This window comes from Falco peregrinus, chromosome 4, assembly GCF_023634155.1.
Source record: "Falco peregrinus isolate bFalPer1 chromosome 4, bFalPer1.pri, whole genome shotgun sequence".
Taxonomy (NCBI): Eukaryota; Metazoa; Chordata; class Aves; order Falconiformes; family Falconidae; genus Falco; species Falco peregrinus.
The window spans coordinates 36,629,644-36,644,998 of record NC_073724.1 but is presented as its reverse complement, the minus strand read 5'-3'; the positions used below and the strand labels follow the sequence as shown (position 1 = coordinate 36,644,998).

The following is a 15,355-nucleotide window of genomic DNA, read 5'->3' as shown; positions in this document are numbered from 1 at the left end:
TCTCTGATTAGTGATCACATTTTGACACCAATTCAAAACACAGGATAACTGAATTCTTAAGACACAGACCACCTGAGGGCGTGGGGGAAATAAATAATAATAAAAAATTATATGTGTTCATATCATTTCTTTAGTGCTTGACAGCGGCTAAGGCAAACAGATCTTGAACCAGAAGATCAGTCACTCTGGACAAAAACAGATTAGATCTTCCCAAAGTACCAGAAGTACTTACATGGTCTATAATGCAGTGAACTGTAGACTTGCAGACATGGTAGTAACATTTTTCATTTTGCCTTATTGTGCAAACCCAGATTTTTTAATATTTTGTTTCAATCATTCTTGTATTTCAGCCATTTTTATTTTTGCATATATATCAAATAATTGAAGTGAAACAATATAGAAAAAAAGGATTAATAAAGGAAATACAAATAGACTTTCCTTTGAAAAAAGTTGTATTTTCTTTGCAATTATAATAAATGGAAATTTGCATCCATTAGAGAGACAGACAAAAGTAGTTTCTCTCAGTAAAATTGGAGCAGAATTGTAGTACATGCCTGGGATCCTTTGGGGTAGTCTCTCACCAAAGCCATTTCCATTAAAAATAATAGTCTATTGCATATGTATTACATATAATATTACAATTCATTTTTTCTAAAAAAAAAATAAAAATCCTTTAATTATAATAGGATCATGGGACTAAGGTTGGGAAGTAAGGATTTAAGAATCTGTCTCCTGATTTTTCATCCTTTGTCTTAGGATATGGTAGGTGAGATGCATCACAGATCATTTAAGATATTTTCTCTTTTAAAGTGGATCTAACAGTAATTGTATAGACACAACACACAGCCGGTATGTTAGTCAGCGGTGACTGCAGTGTTGCTAGATACATTAAATTACTAAAGTATGTTAGAAGCATTTTATCAGCACTGGTGTTTTCTTCATGCTAGCATCTAAGTACCTTGACAGAGGGGTATAGCCATTTGCACTGGGGGCTGTGGGTATTGTGCCTATGATGTAAGTTAGTGTGGATTAATGAAGCTGTAAATTGAAACTATGTTTTGGCCATGGAATTCATTTGAAAGATTGAAAAGGATTTAAAAAATTGATGACACTAATTTGTGACACATATGCTTAATGACAATTTCACTGTTCAGAAGTACTACCATTTTTCCACTTGATAGAACTATTAGAAATGCTAATGCATGATGCCATCAGTATCACATCAAATTTAACCTGAGACATGCAACGTTTTTATTCCCTTTTTTTTTTTTTTTCTGTAGTCAATAAATAGAGTATGAATAGAAAGTTATTTCTTCTCCTTTTATACTTGCAGACGGTTTGACAAATCTTTGGAAAAGTGGCGACTTTTTCATTGTGACATGAAGAGCTTTAATCATTGGCTAACTGAAACTGAAGAGAAGCTGTCAAGAGCACAGATAGAGGCTGGAGATGTGGGTCATATGAAAACCTACCAGTTTCTCCAGGTATGATTTGATTAACCCATTTCCTCTTTTTCTGCAGTGGTTAGAAATTTGCTTGTCTGGGTACTCTGTATAGTTTTGCAGTTCATTTAAGGAGGATTTCTTGTGTTGAATGGCTAGTGGCAATTATGGTCAGGTATTTCTGGTGACCTTGTTAAATAAGATTTTTAACTAGTTTGTTTTAAAATTCATTTTAAAATGAAGTAAAATACAGGATAACATGGTATATTGTGGTACTTCCATAGTTACATAGCTGTTTAGTCTTTATTTAAAGTACTCATTAATTTCCATGTGATACCAGCAGAAGTATCAGACTTAATTTTAAAAGCTTGTGAAAGAAATGTGATTAACCATTGAGCTGTACAAGAGATTTTCCATGAACTACGACTTGCAAATATAGCTTATTTTGCCTGTTTCATGTTTTAATCAAAGAACCTGGAGGATGTTTTTTGTGAAATGCAGTGTGACAGAATAGCCACTTAGTTCCTGTGTGTCCAGCTCCAATTTGTAAGCTTTTCATCTTGCAAGCTCTTTGAGCATCATAAGGAAAATAATAACTGTAGTTTCTTGGTAGTTTATTTCATTTCCCTCTTGTATGATTGAAATGGTAATGGGTATGAAGGATTAATTCTAAACTGATGTTCTGCAAGTTGATAGGTTCAGGTGAATAACATGACTTGACTAAACTCTGGTTTCATGTTATAAATTGCTACCCATGCACAAGATAAAGATTCTGTTAAACTTTAAATCGGCATTTGTACATTTGAATTGCTGGATTGAATTACTGAGTTTCAGGTTGAAAGACCCTAGGTTTATCTAATATTAAAGGGACGGTTTTGTTTTGAATGCAACACTAATGTACTTTTTGGCTTACAGTTAAATACGTAAATTGTGTATTTTGAATATTAGTATTTCAAGTCAACTTTTTAAGATTTAGGCTGCTATTTCTGGCTGTGAAACTGCTGAATTGAAAAGGAAACCAAATCATGTGGTGCAAATATATATATATATATATATATATATAAACCAACCAAGATTTAACTGTGAAATAATACATTAAGCTGAAGTAGTTAAAATACCAGGCAAATATTTTTCTGCAAATGACTATCAGTGCTTTGAACACTGAAGTCTAAGATCTGGCTGACAGAATAATATGTCATCAAGGAGTTAAAGATGCTCTTTACTGTGTATGTAAAAGGTAGCAGAGCTCATGTGTATTTCCACTGTAATTTCATCTGCCTTTCTTTGTCCTGGTTTTAAGCATTTCTTTTAAAAACATATACAATACTAAAGTAAGACATGAGTATCTATGTCACAAATAGCAATACAGCATCACAAAGCCTTAACCTTTCTTATTCGTTTTGCCTCTGCTCCATCACCTTTCTTGACACTATTCTGGTATCCTTGAGCAGCTTCAAATAAGCACTTAGAAAAAAAAAAAAAAAGATTCTGTGGGAAGAGTGGTTGTCTCCTTTTTTCTAAACCTTTTCCAAAACAATATTTTCTTTCTGAGAAAAGATTGATTTTTGAGAGTTACCAGACCAAGGTAAGATGTATCATAGATGTTATAAATGCACTGGGTGTGTAGCACATTTCACAGTCCCAACAGATTAGAGAAATTATTTTCTTGTAATCACTGAGAAAGAAGTTCATACTGAATTGAACATCACTCTGAAACACCCTGAGATAATGCCTTGTTATGCAGAAGCTTAGATTTCAGTGTAGAAGACTGGTTCTCTTTTACTTTTCCCTTTGACTTAGCCTCCTCATCATCTGTTACCCATTTGTTATTTTCTTATGTAATATATGAGAACATTTTGAACATATGTTTGCAGAATGGTTTTCTACTAAGGTTTTCTTTTTGCAGTCCATCAAGCTTTTTCTTTCTTCCTTTTCCCCCTGTGTTAGAAATCCCAGGAACTCACAAATTTGTCTCTCAAACATTTCATTTAGTTCAGTACAACAGATTAAACTACCTTCCTAATGAAAATTTACGTAGTGTGAAAATATTCCAACTAGCCTCAAAAATGCAGACCCAATGTTAGTTAATATCTATTTGTGAAAGAATGTTTAGTCTGAAGTTGCATTTTTCCAATTCTCTTCATTAGTTCTTTCTTTATTTTGCTGGATCTTGTTTGAAAAGCATTAGGCTTCTGTGAGGCTGACAGATCATTAGAATTTCCATTAGGTAAACAATTAAAATAGCTGAGTGTTTTGATTTACTAGGTTAGCAACTTGTTTTATTAATAAGATCATGCTGCTTAGTGAACCATATTCAGAATTAACAAGATTTGTTTGAAAATGCTTTCACAAGCAAGTGAGTAGTCTTGTATTCCACAAGGAACTTTTTTAGAAGATTATACAAAACATTCAGATGTGTAATACCATTTCTAGGTAGGGCTACCTTGGAAAACTAAAGATTAGAGTGTTCATTCACATTCAGTAAATACATAGAGTCAAATGTTAATATAAAACAAAAGTCAATAGTAAGTTTAGGTGATTATGTTAATTATAGGTTGAAGTAATTACATTCTTTTAGGAGTTTTTAGGGAAGGGAGGTATGTTCCTTTTTGTTGCACAATGGCATGATATTAAACAACATTTCTGCATTATATATAATGTGAATGAAACCTAATAATAGATTTGTTTCATTTCAAGTCAAGAGTACTTAAATACTCTTATTGTGAATTTTTCACTAAGACTTTTTGAGATCAGAAGTTCTGGTGTTGAAAAGAAATACCACATTTCAGTTTTTAAGAAATTGTAATTGACTTCTTTTATGATTAGGGGACACAGGATTTGAAAGGATGATTTACAGATAGCACATCATATAATCCCTTTGAAACTTATTGAACTCTGTTTTGAAAGTAGTTAAAGATAATTTTTTTTCTCTCATTTTTGTGACTGAAAGGTTTTTTTTTCTGGCGCTTCACTCCTAAGTGCTTGGTGACTTTAACTTCTTCAACTTCTTCCTTTGCACTTAGTTTATTTATTTTCGTGCCAAGACTGAGTTCAGTTTTATGTGCTCCCTGATGTTTATCCCCTTCTGTTCTTACAGGCTACAGTAATTTTCCCTATTGGATCTCCTTTAGTAAACCAAAGCCACAATTTTCCAATCTGCTTTCATATGATTGACTGTTACTTCCTGTGCCTATTTTTCTTTCTGGAACATGAGTTCTCAAAATAGCACACTATTATCCAAACTGAAATACCATCCATACCATCACCAAGATAGCTCAGGTGCAATATTTTATGGTTGAATCTTACCATGACTGAATGTTGGAATATCATTTGCAATCATCTATCTAAAATTTGTTATTTCTTTTTTTTTTTTTCTTGTGGTCTGCCTTGCAGCCCCAACCTACATTCTGTTTCATATTAAAAAAAAAAAAAAGAAGGGGAGAGTACAGGTTGTACTGGAAATTAATGCCAGGTTAATATCCACCTAAGAATCAAACAAGAATTCTAATTGTGGGGAGGGTGTTGAGGTGCCATAGATAATGCTAAAAAGATACCTACCAAAAGAGGAATTCTCCAACAGATTCAGAACTGGACTGTCAAGTAACATTCCTGAATCATCACCTGAGAATTTTAAAGTAGTATTCTCATTTTGAAAATATAGAACATCCAAAATATATGTTATTTACACTGGTATTAAGAATTGCTCAGGAGTCTATATTTAATATCCACATTTGGATTGCAATTTTAACTTTATTTTGTTAGTTTAGGTAATGTGGAGTATTTAATACAATAATGAGGTTCTGAGTCTGAATTTCAAAACAGTTTCTTCTTGTTCATGACGTTCATCCATTGCGACTGTCAGTGATGGGTACTTCCCATTAAACAGACAAGGGCTGGACTGTAGTTTATATTCTATATTTAATTGTTTTGAAAATATTGCTATTATAAAATTATTAATTTCTGAAGTATTTGCTTTCATTTGCAGGCATAAATATAAATTATATCATGTTTAATTTTTAACGTCACAGAAGACCTTAAATAATCAGAATTTGAAAATAATGGGTAGTGGCCTTATTAATTATACTCAGCCTTCTGAGGATACTGTGGATATAGAAATCGCTTGTAAGTTACAGATCTCTCTTAAATTGTTCATACAGTGATTTGTCCAGAATTTACATTATAGAGTAGTTATCCAAGCCTGCAAAACACTTGTTAATGATTCATGCCTTCTCTAGGCCTTCCTTCTACTGAACTATAGTGTCAGGAATGTCACATTTTTGTCTTGTTTGAAGTAAAAAGATATAGAGAATCAAGGCTTCAATGCTGAAAGTCATGGTCATGCTAATAATTTCTCTCTTTTATATCTAAATTGGATTATATGGATATTGATGATTTAATACCCACTAAATTTAAACAGTTCTGTCTGAAATACAGCACAAATGGAATCAGAGGATATGGGAGGAAAAAAAGTTTCAGTGCTTGAGGCCACATATTCTCATACCATGAAAACACAGTGGTAAGTGGGTGGATAGTTTACTCTGTTTACCCCCAAATATAAAACTTTGTGAAAATACATTTTTTTAATAATAATTGTGGCTTTCATACTTTAGACTTTCTATTTTAGATTTATTTCTGGGTTTACTGAGTGATACTGATATCACAAAGTGATAAAGAACATTTAAATGTTCTAAAGATGATAGCCAGCCTACACTAATACTATCAATTCTTACTTACATATTGACTGGATCATTTATTCAGAGAAGCTTACTGATTTCCGTTTTACTGAGTATCACTCTCTTATCAAACACCTCTGAGTGCAGCATGCTCCTGCTCCTAAGAAAGAAAACTAGATTCAACAATATCCCATGGATTTCAGGGTTTTGTACATAATTTCAAAGGTCCCAGTAGAAATGTTTCAAATAATATACATGAGCTCTGCATCACACACCTGGTCCCAAACTGAGCAAAACACTTTCTTTCTGGTTTAAGGTCATCTTGAAAACAAATTCATGAGCCTTTCTGGACTGAAGTGTTATAGCAATGGAAAGACTTAATTTTCAGGTAATAAGGGGAGGGCATCATAATTCCTAGTAAAATAGTTACTGCTTCTCCCTTATGCCAAAAATTATATTAAATAATACTGTAATCTTTATAAGTAAAACATTTCTGGATATATAAAATTCCTAAAACCCCTTTTTTTTTACTGTTAGAAGATTCCTCACCATTGTTGATACTACTAATGGAAGTGATGAAATATCAAAATAGTTTATCCTGAATTTGTACTAGAAACATTTTCTTGTCATGTCAAGCTATAAGAAGAGTTATTTCATAATTATATCAGTTATTTAATTCTTCTACTGCACACAGTTCTACATGATTCTTCATTCCTAATTTACTATATCCTATTAAAAGATTTTAGTTACTTTGTTGCTACTGGTAGTGGGACATTAAAATGTCTGAAGGCTATGAGAAATAAAAAATTTAAAGTTGCTTGTGTGGTTCTGCCTACTCTTGCACCATTACATGACAATTCATAGCTCATATTTAGGTTTTATTGTAAATCCTGGCATTGTTTATTCAGATAGCTGAATTAAATCCTGTAAGTAATTAATTAGGATGCATTTTTCAAACATTTCATTATGAAACTTTTTGAAATAACTGTTAGCGCGTGACACAATTTTTATACATGACAAGATGAATATACATGTGGGTTTTTTTCTCTGTTTTGTAGAAAACAGTATTCTTGGACTAGATCAGTCAAACTTCCTGGTACCTGACTGTGCCTGCCTCACTAGGGGATTCATCCTCACCACTTCAAGTGGTTATAGAGTACTAGCACATGGGGATCTGGGAAAGATACCCATTTCACAAGAGTTTATTTGTTTGTGTCTATAAAAAATAAAGGAAATGAAGGATGTAATTTTTTCATACTAATGAATTGTCTTACTTTCAGGGCTAATCTGGACATTTATAATCAGTGACTTGTTACAGAGAATACCCTTCAGGTTCAGCAAGTTTATTAATGCTTTTGCCGTGGTATAAATAGAGTAGTTAATCTGACCATGTCTTGGAAGTTTTGGGAAATGAGTGACTAAATGAATGACTACTTTGAAGTCATTAGGTCTTCTACATAACAAAACATTTATCTGGTTTGCTTCCATAAGTTTTTGAAAAGTACATCTCATATTGCATCAAAGATCACTATGGCATGCGATTAAATCTGTGGATGTTGATGCATAGATGCATTAGGGAAACAAAGTTTATGTTGAGCAGACAGCAAAGGATCAGCATCTGGCCTTAAACTGTCTAAAGAAATACTTCAGCTAAATTTGTTTATATGAATTTTGGAAGTCAATTTTTTGTCAGGTTGTGATGAACTGTCTTTTGTCTTTTGCACTTAGGTGTTTTACAGTGAGTTCCTTTTTACTGGCAGCCTTTATAGGCACCTTTGTGGAGGTGTTTGTTAATATAAGGAGAGAAGTCAAGGGAGATGGGTATGAGATTGACAAGTAATGGGTGGATTTTGAAGAATGGAGTTTTTGGCTAGACTATTTTATTATTCGGTTCATTTTAGATAAACTTGTCAGTTCCCTTATTTCTCCAAGATGGTATGTTATAGAGACAGACAGATTGTAGCAGGTATGGAAATAGTGGTAACATGCCTGAGTTGTTTAAATAAAAGATGCACTTCTCCCCTACAGCAAACTTCCATATTTCCCACTTAATATTTGGATGTGAGATCCACCTCACCAAAACACTCCAGAGAAGGCATCTGTATTTGATCTTGCAATCCTAATCTGCCTTTGTAGACACAGAAGAAAAATAGGCACTTCTAGGGTGAAGGTTACCTGACCTTTCTGAAGATACCAAGAATATTTTAAAGTGAACTGTGACAGCATTGGATGTGTTAACTTCTCCAGAATAAATTGAAGTAATATTTTATTGCTAAATTTATTTCAGCTGTTTGGGTTTTTAAAAAGAAAATATGAGCATTCATGAAAATACTAGAACCTGAAAATATGTAAGAACTGATTTACTTCAGGTGTGCTCCTTCCTCCCTTGAATTTGTATTTCATCAGGTTTTGAATATTTAGAGATTACTAGTACTAGTGAACCAGCATTGATGTTAGCCAGAATGTATGACAAACTAATATATTCATGCTGAAATTAATATATTTTCGTAACTGGACTAGACATTTGGCCACAGTACAAAGATAAAATTCACTGAATGATTCACTGCGTGTAGTAGATGAGAATAAAAAGTATTTAAATAAATTTTATTTCCAGTGTGTTCTCTGAATTCCAGAAGTATTGATGCTAGAATTCTTAAGGTTTACTGTTTTGTAGTCATCTAAGTTCCAGTTGAAAAGTTTTCCACCATGGACAGCTTTATAAGGTGTTTCTTTTTTGTGTGAATTCTCAGCTGTTTACTAAGGTCTACACATTACACATGTTCCCTCGTTAGTGACCAATAGTATCATTCTTTCTTTATCTGGTAGCCTTTTTTTTAAAAAAAACAAATTATTAAATGGCATTTTTTATAATGCTAATCTTATGTCATTTTTTTTTTTTTATAATTAGTATATTTAAAATTTTGGGGAAAAGTGTGGAAGACAGAAGATAGCCAGAGAGCTTAATTATATAAACTTAAAAAAATCAGACTGAAAACTTCATTAATTATTTTTCAAAATGTAGTTTCTTTAAAACTTTTTGACTTGTTTTATTAAAGAGTTTTCAGATACTTCATTACCAACAATTATTTGTCAGAAAACCTTTTAGATGGAGGCTGCTTGTTTCATTTGTCTTGTTTGGAGCTCCCTGAAGAAATTTGTTCTCACTTTTTGCATCATGCTGGCTTGCAGTGATATATGCAATTAATTTTCTTTATAAAACTAAAAAATAAAAAAGGTCATATTATTTCAGTAAATCTTATGGCAGAATTTCAAGACAACCTTAGATATTTATAGTAGACACCGTTTGGTCTCAATCTTTTTTTTTTTTTTTTCTGTTATACTTCTACAGGCAGCAAATGTATCACTTAGTTACCCTTCAAAAAAAAAGAGAACACAATACAGATACGCTGTAGTTCCTCACTCAAAATCTAAGCTTGCAATGGGTGGAAAAAAACTCTAAACACTACACACATTTTTTTAATTTATTTGACTTTTCACAATGGAATTGAGACCAATAGAGAAAAAAGCCTTTTATTTTACAGGTCTAACTATTTTTCATTTGGTGAATACTAAATTCAAACAATAATTCTGCCTTGATTCTGATTAAAAGGAGAAATAACTATGTTTGTTTGCCACACATACTGAGGCTGTTTAAAAGCTTCAATTTTTCCTGACTGATTTAAGGATGTGTAATGAATTGTGGAGTGTGACAAATTCCAGTTTATGCATCAATTGGAACAAGAACATAATAGACTGTTGTACTCATTATCTCACTATATTAAATTTCAGATGTACATAACTCAGAATTTTACTGATTTCAGAATGGTTTCTTGAGTTTTGTTTTGTTTTTTTAATGAAGGCAGAAAACCCTTATGTTAATCTATACAGGACTCTCCTGTCAAAAAATGCTAGGAGAAGGGAAAGAAGAAATGAAAGAGAACATATTCTGAGCAGCATTTCCAATATACAATTTCAGTACTAGAATGACAAATATCTGCCAGTTTCAAAGTATTATGAGGTGTCTCACCAAGCTGGAAATAAATGCCGATTCTTTAATATGTTATGTGAACAGTTTTATTTATTTATTTTTCATTATTTGTTGGCACCAGATAACTATGTTCTATTGCCTTCCATAGCAAGATAATGTGGGTCTCTGTTCCCTCTTAGTGGCTATACTCTGAGAACATATTAATGCCGGCTACTGCTTTTTTGCTAAAATATCTAGCTATTTATCTCATTGTGAAGCTCATGCAGTGTCCCATAGTTCAGTCCTTACAGATATCTTGAATGAAAACCAAATATTGTTCTATTGTCCAGCCTTTGTAGGGCCTTTAGATCAGACTTTTCTGGAGACTGTAAGATAAACTAAAAATTGTGACCACAAATTCTTTCTGTACTTTTGTGATAAGCATGACACCTATCTGAAATAGTTTGCACAGCATGTCTTTCCTTTAGTTGTTTTTAATAGCTGAAATGGAAAAGATCTGTGCTCTACATTGTATGTAAGTCACTGGGTTTAATGGGATGGTTTGCGAATAGGTGTTTATGTGATGGTTTCAGTATTGGTATTTTTGTAAATTAATGTTTTTAAGGAAAAACGCAATGTATTTTGTTACAAATGTGCCTGAGGTTGAAAACAGCATGAGAGACTTTTGCTTGTGCCTTCAAAGGCAAAATACTTTTCAGAGTAATTTAAAAAAAAAAAAAAAAATAAAAGAGCAATTTGATTTAGTGGACATAGTTTTCCAGAGAGCAAGATTCTTTCTAAATTCAGCTAAACCATTCAAGATTGTTTTGTCCTTAAGTAATCTACCAGCATTCTTAGCACACATTAAAATCTGTTCTGAATGAATATTTGGTAGTTGTTGTGTAAGAGTAGAGCAGATCTCAGGAATTGCTCTGATAACACAAAGTACTGTTGTGTTTTCTGTTAGGTTAAAAAGGCTTCAGGACAAGAGGTCCTCAAGTTTGTTCGTAATTACGCATTGCCTGGTGCAGTGGGGCCTTAGTTTTAGCTGGGCTTTCTCTCAAGAGCTCAGAGTTAGAATTGTATTGTTTGCAATCATTGCATTTGTGATGAATACAGAACAAAGAGTTTAGGAGTAAGCTGAAAATACTGATTGTGATTATTTTGAATGATTCTGTGATTTATCTTAATTTTAGAATATTGTCAAAACTATATACTAATACTATATACTCTAGTGTACGGGACCCATATCATGTATTATTTATGTACTGTGATTTTTTGGAAGACACACCAATCTCACATATGATAGCTGACAACGTCTTTTGAGTCTTTCATTAGCCCTTACATTACTACCGAGTGTTACAGAATCAAGAGCTGCAGAGCAGCTCATGCACCTAGGAAAGTACCTTGTGATATTGCTGCAACCCTTAGCTGCCTCAAATAAAGCCTACTCTGGTACTTTCTGAATTTACTATCACTACCCTGTTTCATTACCTGTCTTGTAACTGTAATGCCTTCAGCAATGGCTCCTGTTACACAAGAATGATAATTCTCAAAACCCTTCAACCCTGCTATAAGCAAGGCAAAATAGCAAGTCAATGAAATTAGGGTGATCTTTGTGTTCTTTTGTTTGTTTGTTTTGAAAAAGAAAGAAATCTAATGACCCAAACAGTACACATTTTGTTTAAAAAATATTAATAGAAAACCAATGCAACAATTATTTCTGGTGACTATTTCTGTTTTTGCTAGAGGAAATCATATTTTTGGAGCATAGCAACTTCGAGAGTTTAAAAATCATGAAGTATTAATCAGCAAATATCAAATAGAAGTAGTATTTAGTGTAGAGCCAAGAGCTTGTTATGTTATTGAGGGTTTTATGTCAAAACTCAGTGGATCTGTTAAATTTACTACTGTAGTTTCTTTTATGATGGACGAGACTAATAAAAAAGGGTATTTATGGTGGTATAGTGTAACCTTTAAGAAAGTTAGAGGAATAAATGTATCATCCTATTGATCATTTTACTCTAAAAAAAAAATCATATACAAATTAGTACATTTATTGTATCTTTTTTGTTTCTTCAGAATCTCTAGAATCTATGAAAGAAACAGTTCCATGGAATATGTTGAATAGTACATATTAATAAATAGATATTTATTATTAAACTGAAAGCTAATGGTTTTTAATGGGTATTTGCACTTCATTTATATTTGAAATGCTGCTGACACTACATCTAGGTTACCATGTTTCCCCAGGATAGAATTAGAGGGTATTCTTAAAGCTACAGGGAACACTAGATTTAAAGTTTTCTGTGCTTTTTTTCACATATTCATAGTCACTAGTTAATTAAATTCAGAAAGAAATTAGCAGATTCCTCAATACTAGTTAGTGTTTATTTTGCAGATGACTTGTCATTCCTGATTTTGTCCATCTTTTACATCTTTCTTGTACTGTAGGTGCAGAATCTCAGTGACAGCTGTATTTGAGCAAAAGACAGAGGAAGCATAACCTCCCCTTTCCTTTATATGCTTTCAGAGGATTTTGTGAACTCCTTTGTCTGTATCACAATGTAAACTCCAGGCATAACTCAATCTTTACCAGTTTCCTCTGTCAGCTATTCTCTTGCTTTCAGATCTTTTTCAGAATTGTTGTCTTCCATTGTAAGAGTCCTCACTGCTGTGAGCAAGCTTTGCATCCTTTATTGCTAGAAATAGACTGTACTTTTCAATTGTACTGACACATGTTGCTTCTTTTTGTCTTTGATTACTTAACTGATCTGTATTTCTCTGTCCATGATGGGTCCTCTGCATCAGTCGTCTATTCCTAATCTTCAAGTTCTGTAAGGGCTTTATTCTGCATTCAGCACTTACTTACTTTTTTCTTTTTCCCCTAGATAAAATTTAAAATAAGAATAGATTGTATACAGATTTTGAGTTGTCTCAGGCTCCAACAGATTTCCTGAAATCCTTGGAGACCGGTCAATGCAAATGCAACGTTTACTTCAGAAAACATTTCTGTCAATGTGAGGTCTAAGAAACTTTGAAGAAACATTAAGAGGAAAATTAAGAACTTAAAATTAGAAAAGTTAGGATTACTTAAAGAATACTAATGTTATTTTGATACTGGAACATCAGTCTGGATTGACATTAAATTGTAAGCACGCTGCAGTGAGAAGGAGCAGGTAGGAACATTGCTGTACCCTCATTTCCCCAGATAAGCTATATTTAAGAGTAAATAGCCTCTTTGTCACATTTTAATTTGATAAATCTTAATAAGTGGGATGAATTTAAAAATAAGGAAAGGAGGGAGGGCAGTACTGACAACAGTGGATATTGTTTGGTGGAAGTCAGTCTTGTTTGCCTTGGGAAATCAGAGAAGTAACCTAGTAATAATATTGAATGCTTTTACCAGGCTTATGTTTGTTTCTTTTCAATTGATTGGTTTCCTAGTCAGGTCTCAACAGTCTTAGGCATTTAAAAACATGATGTTTTCAGGCATGATCCTTAGGGTAACTTTCTCAGAGCATTTTCAGAACACAGTCTTTGATCAAAACTTTTGTTCTTAATCCAGTCTCTCTAATTTAAGAAATGCATACATATTATATTTTGACAGATAGGCATTATGACTTATATTTTGTCCTGTCTATATCGTTGGATCTTTTGCAATACTACTCTAAGTGACTGGGGGGAAGAATAATACATTTAGGAATAAAAATTACTTTAGTTAAATGTAATTAACATGGCTGTTTGGCTTATTTGCAAATTTTTAAAAGCATCCTAGTCTACTTGACTCTTGTGTTGAAAAAAAAAACACACATGTGCTTTCTGGCATGGGGAATGATGGTATTGACCACATTGCAGCAGGAGAAAAGCAAAATACAAGCTTAGTGACGTTACTGTGAATATATAAGCTGAGGTTAAATTTTACCATTGATGGAAAGACAGCAAGTGAAGTTATGTTCAATTTGATCCTGTTAAAAAAAGGTTTTTAACTTTGTTATAATACAGTGGGTTATGCTGTTCATAACATAACAAGGGAAGTTCATTTATGAACAGAGTATTTGTAAAAGGCATGTATGCATATACTATCCCATATTTCTTATATCTGTTCTAAAATTGATCACACTCCTCCAAAAACAGAATAACAGTGTACAAACATGAAATACTTTTATAGAGGGAAGCTCAGAATATGAGCTTACATGCTCTTTCTAAAAGCTCCGAATACAGTAAAATTTAATCCTTTGTATTTGAAGTGTCCTTATGAGTAGTATCTGATGCAGAAAATAAAGCATCGGTCAAAATATTTTAAGTCTGAAAATTTTGCTTTCTATTTTTGCATGGAAGTTTTTCTAAGTTGCATTTTAAAATCAAAATTATTATGATACAAGAACTTACTATACCCTATTTTATTATGCATCATAGACCTAATAAAATTGTTCACAATAGCTAATATGTAGACTGTTTTACCATTTTGTTTCGGCAGTAGCTTCTGTGATAGAGATACATGTTCAAATTTGTTTGGAGTTTTAGATAATCCACCTGATATATTTCATTTTAGGTGCTTACATTATCTTTGTATTATTCATAATGCTATCAGGAGTACTTCAGGTAATATATAATTGTTTTTAAATTTTATATCAGCAGCTACTATATAATGTTGATTTAAAATCTTCTGTTGAAGACCCTTGACCTCAGAGACAGATCATCTTGATGGCAAAAATGAATCATGCTAGCTACACTTGATCTCATGAAGACAGTACAAATTTAGAAACTGTATAAACAGGGGTAGGTAATGATTTTGAGTATTACTAGACTGTCACAGCATAATAGCTTCATAATAATTGGGCACATTAAGCAAATGATGAAGTAATATAACAGTAGATTTAGTAATTCTTTCTAAAATTCTGCTGCACAATTGAAAAAAATCTAAAAATAAAAAAATCCAGACTTCAAGCATTAAATTATATGTTTAAGTTAAGTAAAAAATTTCAAATTTTGACTGTTCTTACTTTTTACAATTCTTACTTTACTGCAGTTACCTCAATCCTTCTTGAATATTGTGCCATTATCAGATGGATTGTAGGATTTGATTTGTGCAGTACTATATAGTTCGTATGATGATTGTTTATAACTATCTACAGGGTTTATGGTCTTTTTAAGATCTCTTAAAATTTTGCTGCTTTTTTATCCTCTGACCTCTGGTAAGTTTTCTCAGATAATAAGGTTGAGAAAAATTATTTTAAGTAATTTATAAAAGAAAGAACCTAAAGAGAGTC

The 15,355-nt window shown here is 32.5% G+C and overlaps 1 protein-coding gene across 11 annotated transcripts in view; it reads left to right on the top strand.

Annotated features, from left to right (window-relative positions):
* DMD (dystrophin) overlaps positions 1 to 15,355 on the top strand; it is a 1,160,159-nt gene that overhangs the window by 575,129 nt on the left and 569,675 nt on the right. For all 11 annotated transcript variants that reach the window (XM_055801176.1, XM_055801179.1, XM_055801178.1 and 8 more), the window contains one exon: positions 1,334 to 1,484. In XM_055801176.1, the coding sequence (XP_055657151.1) occupies positions 1,334 to 1,484 (151 nt within the window). The remainder of the gene's footprint in view (positions 1 to 1,333; positions 1,485 to 15,355) is intronic.